At 35.4% G+C, this 14079-nt stretch overlaps 1 protein-coding gene across 1 annotated transcript; it reads left to right on the plus strand.

Moving 5' to 3' along the window:
- The first annotated feature begins 1186 nt into the window (after nt 1-1186).
- On the plus strand, nt 1187-13804 carry LOC109186987 (caffeoylshikimate esterase-like). Its single transcript, XM_019337149.1, has 8 exons — nt 1187-1283; nt 1398-1439; nt 1559-1685; nt 1818-1964; nt 3645-3775; nt 4473-4610; nt 6069-6167; nt 13426-13804. The coding sequence occupies exons 1-8, from the start codon at nt 1281-1283 to the stop codon at nt 13720-13722; spliced, it is 984 nt and encodes a 327-aa protein (XP_019192694.1). The 5' UTR covers nt 1187-1280; the 3' UTR covers nt 13723-13804.
- The last annotated feature ends 275 nt before the right edge of the window (nt 13805-14079 follow it).

Consider the following 14079-nt stretch of genomic DNA (forward strand, 5'->3'; position numbering starts at 1 on the left):
CCTTATAGGTACTCCTTTGATCAAAAGAATGTCATAGAGAAGTTAGTAGAAGAGATGCTGCAAACTGGGGTTATTACTGAGAGTGCATCACCTTTTGCCTCACCTGTTCTATTGGTTCCAAAAAAAGATAATACATGGAGGTTTTGTGTGGATTATAGAGCACTGAATAGTATCACTGTGAAAAATAAGTTTCCCATTCCAGTGGTGAAAGATCTCTTCTCTGAATTAGCTGGAACCCTAATAAATTTTTTTTGGGTTTGCTTTGTTGCCTTGTGTAGGTGATCAAAAACTTGAGAGATATTCAGGGACCTGCTTTAGCAATTGTTAATGAAAGGCTCAAAGCTTTTGGGGTTCCGCATGGTGTCTTTCAATTCCCTGATAAGTCTATTTTTATTTTCCCTGTCTGTTATCTTATCTTGGTTATGATTTGCTTGTTTGCATTTCTGAATTGCAGCATCAAGAAAGGTAGCTCAAATGGACTTGTTGTTAACTATTTTATTCTTTTCTTTGATTTTACGATAATACCTTTAAATTTAACACTCACTTAATAGAAAGACTAACGGATGACTATTTGTGATCAAAAATAAAAGTCCAGGTATGTGTTTTGATCGAATTAAAAGTCAAGGACTAAAAGGAGTACTACCGTACCCCAATAGTCATAGGACCATTTGTGGTATTAACTCTAATAAACAATGTTTGGCTAGTATGTCAACCTTAATGGTATGTATTTGCTAATTTGTATGGTTGTTTTTAATTTATGACCAATACAGGATCTTCAACAAAAATTATAGACGAGCTTTGCATGAGAATGAAAACATAAAATGGAATGTGTTCGTGAAGTTTGCAGTGGTCCAAATTTGTGCATTGGAATTCGCAACAGTATGCACTCGAAGGGAGAGTTTGTGCTCTAAAAGAGACAAAAATATGCATTCGAAAAAGAAAAAAATATGCATTGGGAGAAGGAGAAAATGCACTCAAAAACAAAATTATCATAATGCCACTACATTTATAAAAATAAAAAATAAAAAATCAAGTGGCGGACTGAATCAATGAATGAGATTAATATGAACTTACACAAAATTAGTAGTACTCTAAAAAAGAAAAAAGTTTTCTCTTCAGCAGTTAGTTTTGACTTTAAGTGTGTGTATATATAAACACACTCAAGGTCTCAAACCATTGTATGTCTGATTCTCTCCCCCAACCCCCACCCTCTCTCTCTCTCTCTCTCTCTCAAGCTTAAATTTCTTGAAATCTCAGTGCCTACACACCCTTCAATTCTCATGGTACATGTTTTCATCATCAACCCGGCCAAATGAATTAATTTACACTTCCATTTTCCCTTTGCTCCACCCCCACTCACCATCTTTTGCTCTCTTTTTGGATCATATTTTCTACAGGCTATTACTGAAGATGAAACCAGCAGTATCATATATGAAGAGGTAGTTGGTCATCACTTCTCCTATATATAACCTTCAATCTCTCTCTCTCTCTCTCTCTCTCTCTCTCTCTCTCTCCTTCTTCTTCTTCTTCTTCTTTTAATAAGGTTAAATCCATCCAGGAAATGGTGAGGAGTTCGCGAGGAATGAAGCTTTTCACGTGCAGATGGGTGCCAAGAAGCTGCGAGCCAAAGGCTTTGATCTTCCTCTGCCATGGATACGCCATGGAGTGCAGTGTTTCCATGAAAGGTCCATCTACTCCCATCCTTAATTCGCAACTAAATACGTATAGTATTTTGTTTTCCGATACGTATACGTATGTATTTTTGGCAGTACAGTATACGTATACGTTTTTGAATGTATAGTAGAAAGTGCACGCAGGTACAGCAACGAGGCTGGTTAACGCAGGGTACGCAGTGTACGGAATGGACTATGAAGGGCACGGGAAGTCAGAAGGTCTTCAGGGATTCGTCCCCAGCTTTGATGCTGTTGTCACGGATTGCTCTCAACATTACTCCAATATATGTGGTAACCAAAAAAGCTACATTCTTGAAAGTTATCCATATATATACATAGTAGAGAGTTATGGTGAAAATAAGTTCTCATGATCAAGTAAAAGGTATAGACTAATTTGATCTACTTATTTAGGTAGATCGATTGTGAAAGGTGACTAAAAAATAAAAATAAAGAAAATGGTAGGTTAGTTTTATAAATAGAGTTCTACTACATGTACTCTTAAATTCTACTCCATTACTATTTTTACAGGCAAACACTATATTTTTATCATGTGGGTCCAGAAAAAGTATCTACATCAAGGATTTGTGAGAGGGAGTAAGAAATGAGAGTCTATGTAGTATTTTCCTTATAAATATTTCAAACTTGAAAGATTTTAATAATTATAAAATTGGATAGCCTAGTATATATTTTTTACTAAAATTCTAAACAAGATGAATTTTAATGGATAGTTAAGATTAGTTTTCACTTTTTAGAAGAAGTGTTGTTCTCATTTGAACCTATATATATATATATATATATATATATATATATATATATATATATATATGAGACAACATCTTCCTATGAGATTGTGAGACAACGTGAATAATGCACATAGTCTACTTTACAAATACACACACACTAAACTCTGTGCACTCATGTAAGTCATGTTGGGCTAAGCTCACACACTCACGGTGGGCATTCACGTTGTGTCTCACAGTCTCACAGGAAGATGCTATCTCATTTGATTGTAAATATATATATATATATATATATATATATATATATATATATATATGGGAATTAACCTTTCCATGAGTTCATGGGAATCAATCTCATCCATTAAAAAATAGATCTATGGATGAGATTAATTGGAGAGATTAAAAATGCGCGTGTGCATTTTGCGCATTATGATTTGTGCATGTTAAGCATGTGTTTGTGCAACATATGGACATGCTTAATATACACACATCATAATGTCTAATATGCACATACACATTTTTAAGCCTCCAATTAATCTCATCAATAGATCTATTTTTTTAATGGATAAGATTGATTCTCATTGACTCATGGGTAGTCGGGGTGTGGGGGGCCCTTAGGGTTGGGGTTCAGCCTTTTGGAAGAATAATAATAATTGTAATGTAATTTAATAATTAAGTAAATAGCATAATATATATTTTTTAGTACTAGTAGTGGCTCTGTTACTATATAATATTTGTTTATATCTACTTTCTCATCCTATTGAAGTACATAAAATCAATACTGTCTCCACTTGAGCTCATACCCATGACTAATTTAATTTAATAATTAAGTAAATAGCACAATATACTTATACTTTTATAGGTCATTTTATGTGTAATAATATGTTAAAAGTAAACAACTAATATACCAAACATTTTTCTATAACCATCTAATTAATACTATCAACTAGTCAAAATGACTAACACAATTTGTTATCACCTATTAGATGTTAGCTAATTGTCGAACATCTATCCCATTATTCTTTGCTACTCACGAATAGCTAATTATCAAACAAAATCATTGTACTATGTTATTACAATGTGACATTGTATTTCTGTTATGATAATGTAGGTGGGCGCACATATATGTTAGCTGTCAATGACTTGAAATATATAAATAAATAAAAGCATACTTTAACATTTTATTCATTAATCTTCTGAATTATTATTATTTTGTGATGAGATGTTGCAGAGAGGCAAGAAAATGTGAAAAGGATGAGGATATTGGTGGGAGAATCAATGGGAGGAGCTATGGCTCTTCTCTTACATAGAAAAAAGCCTCATTTTTGGGATGGTGCTGTCCTTGTGGCACCAATGTGCAAGGTGTGTGCACTACTACTACACCTTATTATCTTTCTTTAATCAACCATATTTATAATACCCTTATGAGAAATAAAAGATAGAGGATATTATTATTTCATTGGATGATTTAGTCTTCGATAACAAATGAGTAGGTCAATCAATTCATTACACTCAATAATTATAAGTCATGTCAAGAGAAATTTTAGGAGGAGAACAAAGTATTTTCCATATATTAAATACTCACAGTAAAAAGATATGAGTCACACTTGTGTAGTTGTGTGATGAGATCATTTCACGGATCTTAATCCATGAAAACCAGTCGAATTTAGAATAGTTGTTTGTTATTTATTATGGATCAGAAATCATAATACATATTACAAAAAATTTAATACTAATTTGAAATAAATAAACTGTTACTTATAATAGATATTATTATATTTAATTTATATGTGAAATTATGCTACTATTTAGGGTAAAATGATGGTTACTAATGATTAATATTATGATACTTAGAATTAGAATTGTGAGGCTTATAATGTGTAATTCTAATGTAAATATTATAATACTTATATAGTTGTATATGAAATGTTATTTGTGAAAGAAATTGTAAAATTTATTGTTGAAAATTTAATACAAATTTGAATTGTTACATATTATAGATATTAATTGTTTGATGAAATGATGAAAGATGATGTGGTTGTCCCACTCCCACTTGCAGATTGCAGAGGAAATGAAGCCACCAGCAATAGTATTGAGTGTTTTAAAAAAGCTTAGCAAAATCATTCCCACTTGGAAGATCATTCCAACTCAAGATATCATTGATGCTGCCTTCAGGGACCCAGCAATAAGAAAAGAGGTAATTAAATATATAATTGTTTATTTACAATTTTTTTAATTATTATTTTCTTGATTGCCAAGCTAAATCAATAATGCCCGATGCCCAATTTTGACGAAAATCCACGTAGAAAAAACATTAGAATATGAATAGCAACATCAACCAAGTTGGTAAAACTGTTAATTTTATAATTATAATGGGTGTGTTTGGTTCGTACATAGAAATCAAAATGGGTATCAAATACTTGGTAATAGTAATGGATTTTGGTGAAAGTATTTAACATGTTTGGTAGTATGGTGGAATGAGAATGGTTACTAATACATAGTAGTGCTTGAGAATGAAACTCTTATTTTATTTGGTATGAGTTTTTTAATTCATGAGGTATTCGAAACCCATAGTAGTGTTCAAAAAACATATCAACTAAACAATAACAATCACTTTCATACTCATTCCTATGGACAAAACTCATCAATCGAACACACCCAAAATTTTAAGTTCGATTTCAGTCGAAGCTGCCTATTAACTTTTTCGGTTTGAGTTAGTTAACTATAGACAATTTAGACTAGTTTACATTCTTGTCGTTCTTTGCTAACTAAGATCACGTTAAGATTTACCCAATAATACACACAATACACTTAAATAATATTTGCAAGTTCTAAAAAAAAAACCTTAGAATATATGCTAACGACATAAAAATTCCAAAACATGGCAACGACTCCACTGGTCAATCGTCCGCTTCTGGCGGCTTATGGATTCTACTGACCGAGTCGTCAAATGAGTGGAAACGCCAATCACATCATTAGAGAATGGGAAAAAAGTGGAACAAAACAAAACAGACGACTTGACTTAGGACAATTCCATTAGTGTATTTTGAATTAATTTTTGTAGGAGAAAAAATTATGGAGTTGTGTTTGAACAAATGGGATGGTATATTTTTTGAGAGTTTTTTATTTTCCTATTATTTTAGTTTTTTTTTTTGTGAGACCTATTGTTTCAGAGAATAAGAAAAGATTTGTCGCATAGAAGGCATAGTGCCGTGTCTTAGCATGACGCCAGCTGGGTGCGTGAAAAGCAGATTCAATAGTTATTATTATTATTATTATTATTATTATTATTATTATTATTATTGTAATATTTTAGAAATGAGTTGGAGTTGTATAGATGCAAAAAAAAAAAAAAAAAAAAAAAAAAAGATTCCCTCCATCTCATTTTATATGACTGATTCAGTTGAAAAGTTTGATTGAAGTTATTTTTAATTCAATATAATTTTTCATAATATTAAGTTTAATATTAGTATACAAAATTTATATATTTAAAAATTACAGTAAAAGTACTATTAAATATAAAAAAAATTAAAAATAAGTAAAAATACTAAAAAAAATAAACAAAAATTAAAAAGTTGATTTGATCAATGAACAGAAAATGTGATAGATGTGCATACCAGGTCCACGCAATAACTATTGATCTGATGATATGCAGGTTAGGTCCAACCCACTGTGCTACAAGGGCCGACCCCGACTGCAAACTGGCTACCAATTGCTCTCCGTCAGCCTGGATTTGGAGAGAAGACTTGATGAGGTCAGTTACAAGTACATGCAAAATTATTTCTTCATTTTTACAACAATATATATATATTTCAACATTAATATGGTATATTATTTATCAATTTGATGATACATATATGCATTTAAGCTTAGTACTAAAAGTTGCGATATCGCTCACGTTTGGAGGAGACATATTTTTTACATGATCGAGATGGAAGGTTTAATTTTCATCGAGAGTAGACTAATTTTTTTATTTTAATATATATATTAACATGGCTGAAAAAATTGTTTGGCGCTCCTCAAGCGTCTAGGCGGCGATTAGTTGTCACTTAAGAGTCCGTGTATTTTGTATTATTATTTTTTTATTTTTAAAAAAATTGTTTAAAATATTTTAATTTTTTAAAGACTAATAATTATAAATTATTTAATACTTTAATAGTTAATATTAAAATATTAAATATTAATCTAAAAAACATTTAGAGTTTGAACAATATCTAATAGGCCTCAGATCAAAAGATCGCCTAGTCGGTGCTTAGGAGACCTAGGTGATACGCTAGGCGGCCGATCGATACCTAGACGGGAATTTTGCAACACTGTATATTAATATATAGTTAAATATTGTGATGTATAAATCAATATCTGTTATTATAACTCATACAACGTGCTTAGTTGCTTATAAACCTGACTTTTGGGTTTTACTAATAGCAGAAATATAAGCGAATGTGCATGATTGCTAGAAAGTTTTTGACAACCAAGGCTATATATTTCAAACTAACGGTGTTAACATGTCTAACGAACTAGTCAGTCGAGTTTTTTTTTTTTTTTTTTTTTTTTTTTTTTTTTTAAATAAAGAGCTAATTCATTAATCATAAGTTGAAACAGTTACAATAAAGATCGATAAAATGATAAAACATTCTTTACAGTCAGACAGAGAAACAACTTTCCTAGCAATGCTAAAAGAAACTTGAATCGCAAACTGTGTTACAAGATTGAAGCTGAATTCATCGGAGGAACCTGAAGCTTCTTTGATGTTGTTAATAATCTGGCTATCCAAGGCTGACTCTGTTTGAGAAGTCTTGCATACCACCTGAGTAACTATTGCGGCTCTTCTGTCCGTAGACAATATCTTCATTAATCTGAACTGCATATCATGGTTCGGTCGAGTTTTTCGATGACGTTTAATTTGTTGGTGGCTGGTGTGACTAACTACATTCAATAAGTGATGGCAATTATGATGAGATCAGAACGGAATGTATTGTATTGAATAAACTTAATTACAAAGATACATGAATATATATAGTGAGGGAATCACATGGACACTACGATAGGAGTAATAATCTAACTCAAATACATAGAGGCCTAATATTCCCCCTCAAGTACAGGGTATACTAGTAACATGTAGCTTGTGTCTAAGCTAAGAAAAGAAAATCTACGGCCAGTTAGAGCTGTAGTAAAAATATCAGCAAGTTGATCTTTGGTTGAAATGAAATTTACTTGAATATCTCCAGAAGCAACCCTGTTTCTAACAAAATGATAATCGATCTCCACATGTTTGGTGCGAGCATGGAAAATTGGATTTGCACACATGTATATAGCACCAAGATTGTCACACCACAACTTAGGAACATGGATATTTGGAACATTGATCTCGCACAGCAATGATAGAATCTAGATTACCTCCGCACAGACATCTGTTAGAGCCTTATACTCAGCCTCAGTAGAAGATCTAGCAACAGTTCTTTGTTTCTTACAAACCCAATATATAATATTGAACCTAAGATACAATATTGAACCCAAGATACAATATTGAACCCAAGAAACACAGCATAATCACTAGTTGACTTACGGTCTTCAGGACAGCCAGCCCAATTAGAATCGGAAAATGCATGAAGTTCTCTAGATGCTGACTTCATTATACGTAGACCATAAGTAATAGTTCCCTTAACATACCTTAGGACACGTTTCAGTTGTTCCCAATGTGAGATTGTAGGAGCATACATATGTTGACAAAGTTGATTGACTGCAAAGGACAAGTCAGACCCTGTGATCGTGAGGTATTGTAGTGCCCCAGCTAAACTCCTATACTGAGTAGGATGATCATACAAATCTGTATTGAAAGGAACAAATTTCAAGACAGGAATAGGAGTAGATAGAGATTTAAATACAGTCTGTCATACCAGCACGTTTTAGAATATTTGTCATGTATCTTTTCTGAGAAAGCAATATTCCATCATCACATTTAACTGTTTCAATTCCAAGGAAAAATCCAGGTTCACCAAGATCCCTAATTTTGAAAGCAGTTGACAATTTTGATAGCAAAACATTGACTAGATTCTAATCACTCTCCATCACAAGTATATCATCAACATAAACTAATAGATACACAATGTGAGAAGCCTGCGAATAATAGAATAATGACACATCTGTCTTTGATGCTTTAAACCCAATGGATAGAAGGAACGTGTGTAGGCGATTAAACCAAGCTTTAGGAGCCTTTTTTAAGCCATACAAGGATTGTTTCAGCAGACAGACATGGTTAGGAAACTGAGTATCAGTATATCTAGGGGACTGGCGCATATACACAGTTTCTGTTAAGTTACCATTCAAAAAGGCATTATGAACATCAAGATGTCCAATGACCCAACCAAAGGATAAAGCCAAAGGTAAGAGTAACCTGATAGTAGTGGGTAGTACTGTCAAAGTGGGACGAAGCCCGCGGACTGGCCCGCACCTGCATTGCGGTGGGGCAGGTTAGCGCTACAAAAAACATGGCCCGCGGGCCAAGCCATATTTAAAAATAAAAATATAGTAATAGTATATGAGAATAATGAGATATCTAACCGGACTAATCCTAATCCTAAACACTAAAGAAAGAAGCAGCCTGATTGATTATTGATTATTGAGGGAGGGTTTTGTGTAGTAGCAACAAGAATCAGTGTGCGCCAAGAAATAATTCACTAAATCGACAAATGGCTGCCATTGACCGGAAAATCAAGAATCGAGAAGCTTATACGTATTCACATACATATATTTTGGATAGGGATGGGGATGGAATCACGTGTTCAATAGCTTACGAGAGCAGAGTAGTTGGATGAAGGCGGTGTGGCCATTGGGAGAAGAGAGCACTGTTGATGGTGGGAGTGTATATTAAGGATCTTGGTTGTATTCAATCGTAGATCTGCCAAATTGGAAAGGAAAGGTGAGATGGAAAGGGTGTGTATTAACTCCACTATTTACAGAGGGAAGTAAAAAATAAAAAATAAAAAACAAAATACAAAGAAGAAGCATCGTCGTGCGTCCAGCCTCCAGCAACTAGCAAGTAGCGACGCCACCAGCCTCGCGAACCACGACAGTAGCCACCACTCCAGGGTCGCCAATACGTTATACGCTGCTCCAACCTCCAGCCTAGCTGCAACTGCCACTTCGCTAGTACGCAGGTCGTCTCGCTTCGCAAGCCGTAGCCCCCATTCCGCCATTTGGCATCGACCTCCATGCTCCATTGATTTCTAGTATTTATTTTTTTAATTTTTTTTGAAGACCATTTTTATTTTTAATGGACTCCTGGCAATTTTGGTTTAATGCATAGTTTATTACTTTACCTAGTTGAATTATAAAAAATAAAAAAAAATGAAGAAGAATCCCGCGGGGCCCGCTAACCCGCGTGGGGCAGGTTAGGGTTGTATGAACCCTAACCCGGGGGCCTAACGGGCCGGCCTGCAAAATCCCGCTAGAAATTAGGCCCGCGGTGGGGTGGGCCAGCTCGCTTTGACAGTACTAGTAGTGGGTTTTACCACCGGCTGAATGTATCAAAGAAATCTTGACCAGGAACCTGATTGAACCCTGGCCTTTTGCTACTAATCTAGCCTTGTATCTCTCAATTGAACCATCAGCTTTTCTTTTCGTGCGAAACATCCACTTACAACCAATAACATTTATATCTATTCTAGAAGAAACTATGCACCATGTCTGATTCTGTAGAAGAGTATTGAACTCTTGATCCATTATCTCACGGCACTCGGGATACGTTAACTGTCTGTATATAACAAGTGGGCTCAGTAAGACAAACCTGTGTAGTTAGGACCGCAGGAGGAGCACGAGACCGACTCCTAGTGGTCATGGCATGAGTCCGTGTGGTTGGCTTTGTAGAGCGACCACGTGGACGGCCACGTGCCCGTCTATTAGCCGCCATAGGAGCAGTCGAAACTTGTTGTACAGAATCCATAGGTACAGCTGACGTGTCATGACATGGCTGCAAAATGGATTCAGCCCAATGATGAGCCTGTGGAACTGGATGTACCTGCAAACAGTCTTAGTAGCAAAGGGGAAAACTACCTCATCAAACCGTACATGCCTGCAAATATATATCTTATTAGTCTGTAATTCCATGCACCTATACCCCCAAAAAGAGTCAGGATAACCTATAAAGACACACGGAGAGGATATGTAGGACATTTTATGAAGATTGTTAGGTCTCAAGTGAGGATAGCATAGACAACCAAAGACACGAAGAAAAGAATAAGACGAAGGGGATTTATGCAGCATAAGATGAGGACTGGAATTATTCAAGACACTGGATGACATTCTATTTATCAAATAAACAGCAGTTTCAAAGGTAAAATCCCAAAACCTAGATGGAACAGAGGCATGAGCCAAGAGATTTAATCCAGTTTCAATAATATGCCTATGTTTTCTTTTAGCACGACCATTCTGTTCATGAATATATGCACAAGATTGTCTATGATTAATACCTAACTGCAGAAACAAAGAATGTAACTTTTTATACTCAGCACACAAATCAGACGGTATAGCTTTTATTTTATAAGAAAAGGAACGCTCAACCATGACACGGAAACGCTCAAAAATATCATATAGATAATATTTTAAGCGCATTGGAAAAAGCTATCTAAAACGAGAGTGGTCATCCACAAATATGACAAAGTAACGATGTCCACTAGATGAAAGAATTGGGGCAGGACCCCAAATATAAGTGTAAACTAAATCAAGAATGTCAGAACTAGAAGACTCAACACGTGGCAAGGGAAAATGTGAAGATTTTCCTAGCTGGCATCCAGAACACAACGAATTGAAGTATCACTAAGAGACTTACTAGACCCACTAACCGAACAGGACTACAAGACACGGCTAAGAACACGCTGATGTAGATGACCAAGATGGTTGTGCCAGACGAAAGCAGAGGCTCGTGCTGACAGGAACGCAGGCGGAGTAAAACGAGACACTGGCAAGGGGTAGAGCCCACCAGAACTATTGCCCTGAAATAACACTGCCTTGGTGGTGATATCCTTCACGACAAAGAAAAAATGATGAAACTCAAAGAATAATTGATTATCAGAAGCAAAACGCTGAACATAAAGTAAAGAAGCAGACAAGACATGGACATACAAAATATTAGACATCTTAAAAGACCTAGAAGGGGTATCAAAAGTAGCATGACCAACACGACTAATAGACCGGCCCATACCATCACTGACACGTACAGTGTTATTACCAGTGTATTTCTCCGAGGTAGAAAGGAAAGCTATGTCTGGAGTTGCATGATTTGTGGGTCCAGTGTTTGGAAACCAAGTATGAGAATTTGACGAGGTTTTAGCACCCAAACCATCCTGAAACACCAAATTATCCTGAGAACCCGGAGCCCCTGAATAACGCCGAAAAAAATTGGTTCCTGTGTGACCGAAACCATTACAAATTTGACATTGCATATCAAAGCATTGAAAACAATTGGCTCCCGTTTGACTGAAACCATTACAAATTTGACACTGAAGATTAAAGCCACGTCTGCCACACTGCTGACCGCGATGCGGATTGCCACGATTCCAACTGCCATCACCTTGTTGCATGATTTCAGAAATTGTCAGCAAATTCGTATACGTCAGATCTCGTACTATGGCAGATCGGATCATAAATAGGTACATCGGATCAGATTGCGTGGCAACAGCTTCGTCTGCGTCATGCTACTCATCAGTTTGTTGCGGTGGAAGATTTGTATGTAGCTGGAATTTGCATCCAAATTGTAAATTGTGAACTTTGCATCCAAATTGTAAACTGTGAATTTTGGCACGAAGAAAGAAAAAGTCGTGAACTCTGGGAAGAAGACTGGTTTTTTTTAGAGAAAAAAAAAACCCTAGCTAACTGATACCAGATGAGAACTGAATGTATTGTATTGAATAAACTTAATTACAAAGATACAGGATACAAGAATATATATAGTGAGGGGATCACAGGGAGACTAGGATAGAGAGTCATAATCTAACTCAAATACATAGCGTCCTAATAATTATAACAATGAAGGATTTTTTTTAACTCTCTTTTTAACTAAAAATCTAGAGTTTTTAAGCATAATAAAATGTTGAGAAAATCGTCAAATAAACCCATTAAACTGTATACAAAAAATCAATTAGGTCTCTGAACTTTCAACAGTTGCAATTGAACATATTAACTTGTCATTTTGATACATCAAAGCCAAGTAACCAGTAATATCCGATAATTAAGGTCCTGACGATAAAATCGGTGACTTGTAGACTGTCAACGGTTAACTCATCACTAAAGAAGGCAACTGGCATTGCCTTCTTCAACTGAAGAAGATGGGGACATCGGTCACCTTATTTCTCAGATGAAGAAGAGTGATCATCGCCTTCTTCCTCTGAAGATATAGGCGATGTTCATTGCCTTCTTCAAGAAGAAAGCGATTGCTGCCTTCTTCCTAAGTTGAAGAAGACAACCAATGTCGCCTTCTTTCTCAGGGGAAAAAGCACGAACGTCGCCTTCTTCCTCCTCCGAAGAAGGTGAATGCCGTCTTCTTCCTCAGTTGAAGAAGGCGACCTCGACATTGTCTCCTTTTGAAGAATTAGAAGGCAACACCGGTTGCCCTCTTCCTCAGTTGAAGAAGACGACCTTGATGCCACCTTCTTCCTTAGTTTAAAAAGGCGACCTCATCGGTGTCTTTGCCTTCTTCTTTTGAACAAAATGGTGCAGTTGTCTTCTTCAGTGATGAGGCAATCATAACCTTTCACCGATTTACCGTCGGAACTCTAAACGGAATCTTAATTACCCATGGATAACAAGCTTATTGGGCCCATATGCACCAAAATAGCAACTTAATGTATCCAATGACAACTTTTAAAAGTTCATGGACTTAATTAATTTTCGTTTAAAGTTTAATGATTTATTTGAGAATATAATTTTCCCTAAATTGTTAACTCCAATAAATAAATAAGGTGATTAAATGTAATAATCTCCCCATTATTGTATCTAAATAAGTTGTGGTTAAACAGGTGACGTTGCCATTTATAGTGACACATGGGGAGGAGGACATAGTTACGGATCCATCGGTAAGCAAACTATTGCATGAAAAAGCTTCGAGCAGAGACAAGACCCTGAAATTGTATCCCGGAATGTGGCATTCTCTAACCTACGGGGAGTTGCCTGAGAACATCGACACCGTGTTTTTTGACATCATTGGCTGGCTCGATCAAAGGGTTGCCATGGGCAATTCTAGGTTGGAAAAACTACAGAAGAATGCAAATGACACACTCATCCTCTTCAAACCTCAAACTGACACTCTCCAATAAAATCAACTTTCATTCCATATCACAGCGTGCAGTGCAACTCTACTAAAAGATATTAATTAAAATATAGTGTTTAATTTGTAAATTAATCTTATTTTTGACTTAAACGCCATAATCTTATATTAGTATATTATATGCTAATATAATGTATGCATGCTTTGAGAGCATCCATAGAAGTTATTTGGGGTTATTGTCGGTCAAAAAAATTTGAATGGAGTTATTTAGAGATGTGGGGTGTAGTTATTTGTGGAGTTATTTCTCCTGCAAAGGGTGGTAGAATTGTGGGTCCACACTGAAATAAAAACAAATAAAGAAACTTGGTGTGTACGCATGAGGGAAACAGAAGAGTGTCACTCTGGC

This window comes from Ipomoea nil, unplaced genomic scaffold, assembly GCF_001879475.1.
Source record: "Ipomoea nil cultivar Tokyo-kokei standard unplaced genomic scaffold, Asagao_1.1 scaffold1416, whole genome shotgun sequence".
Lineage (NCBI taxonomy): Eukaryota > Viridiplantae > Streptophyta > Magnoliopsida > Solanales > Convolvulaceae > Ipomoea > Ipomoea nil.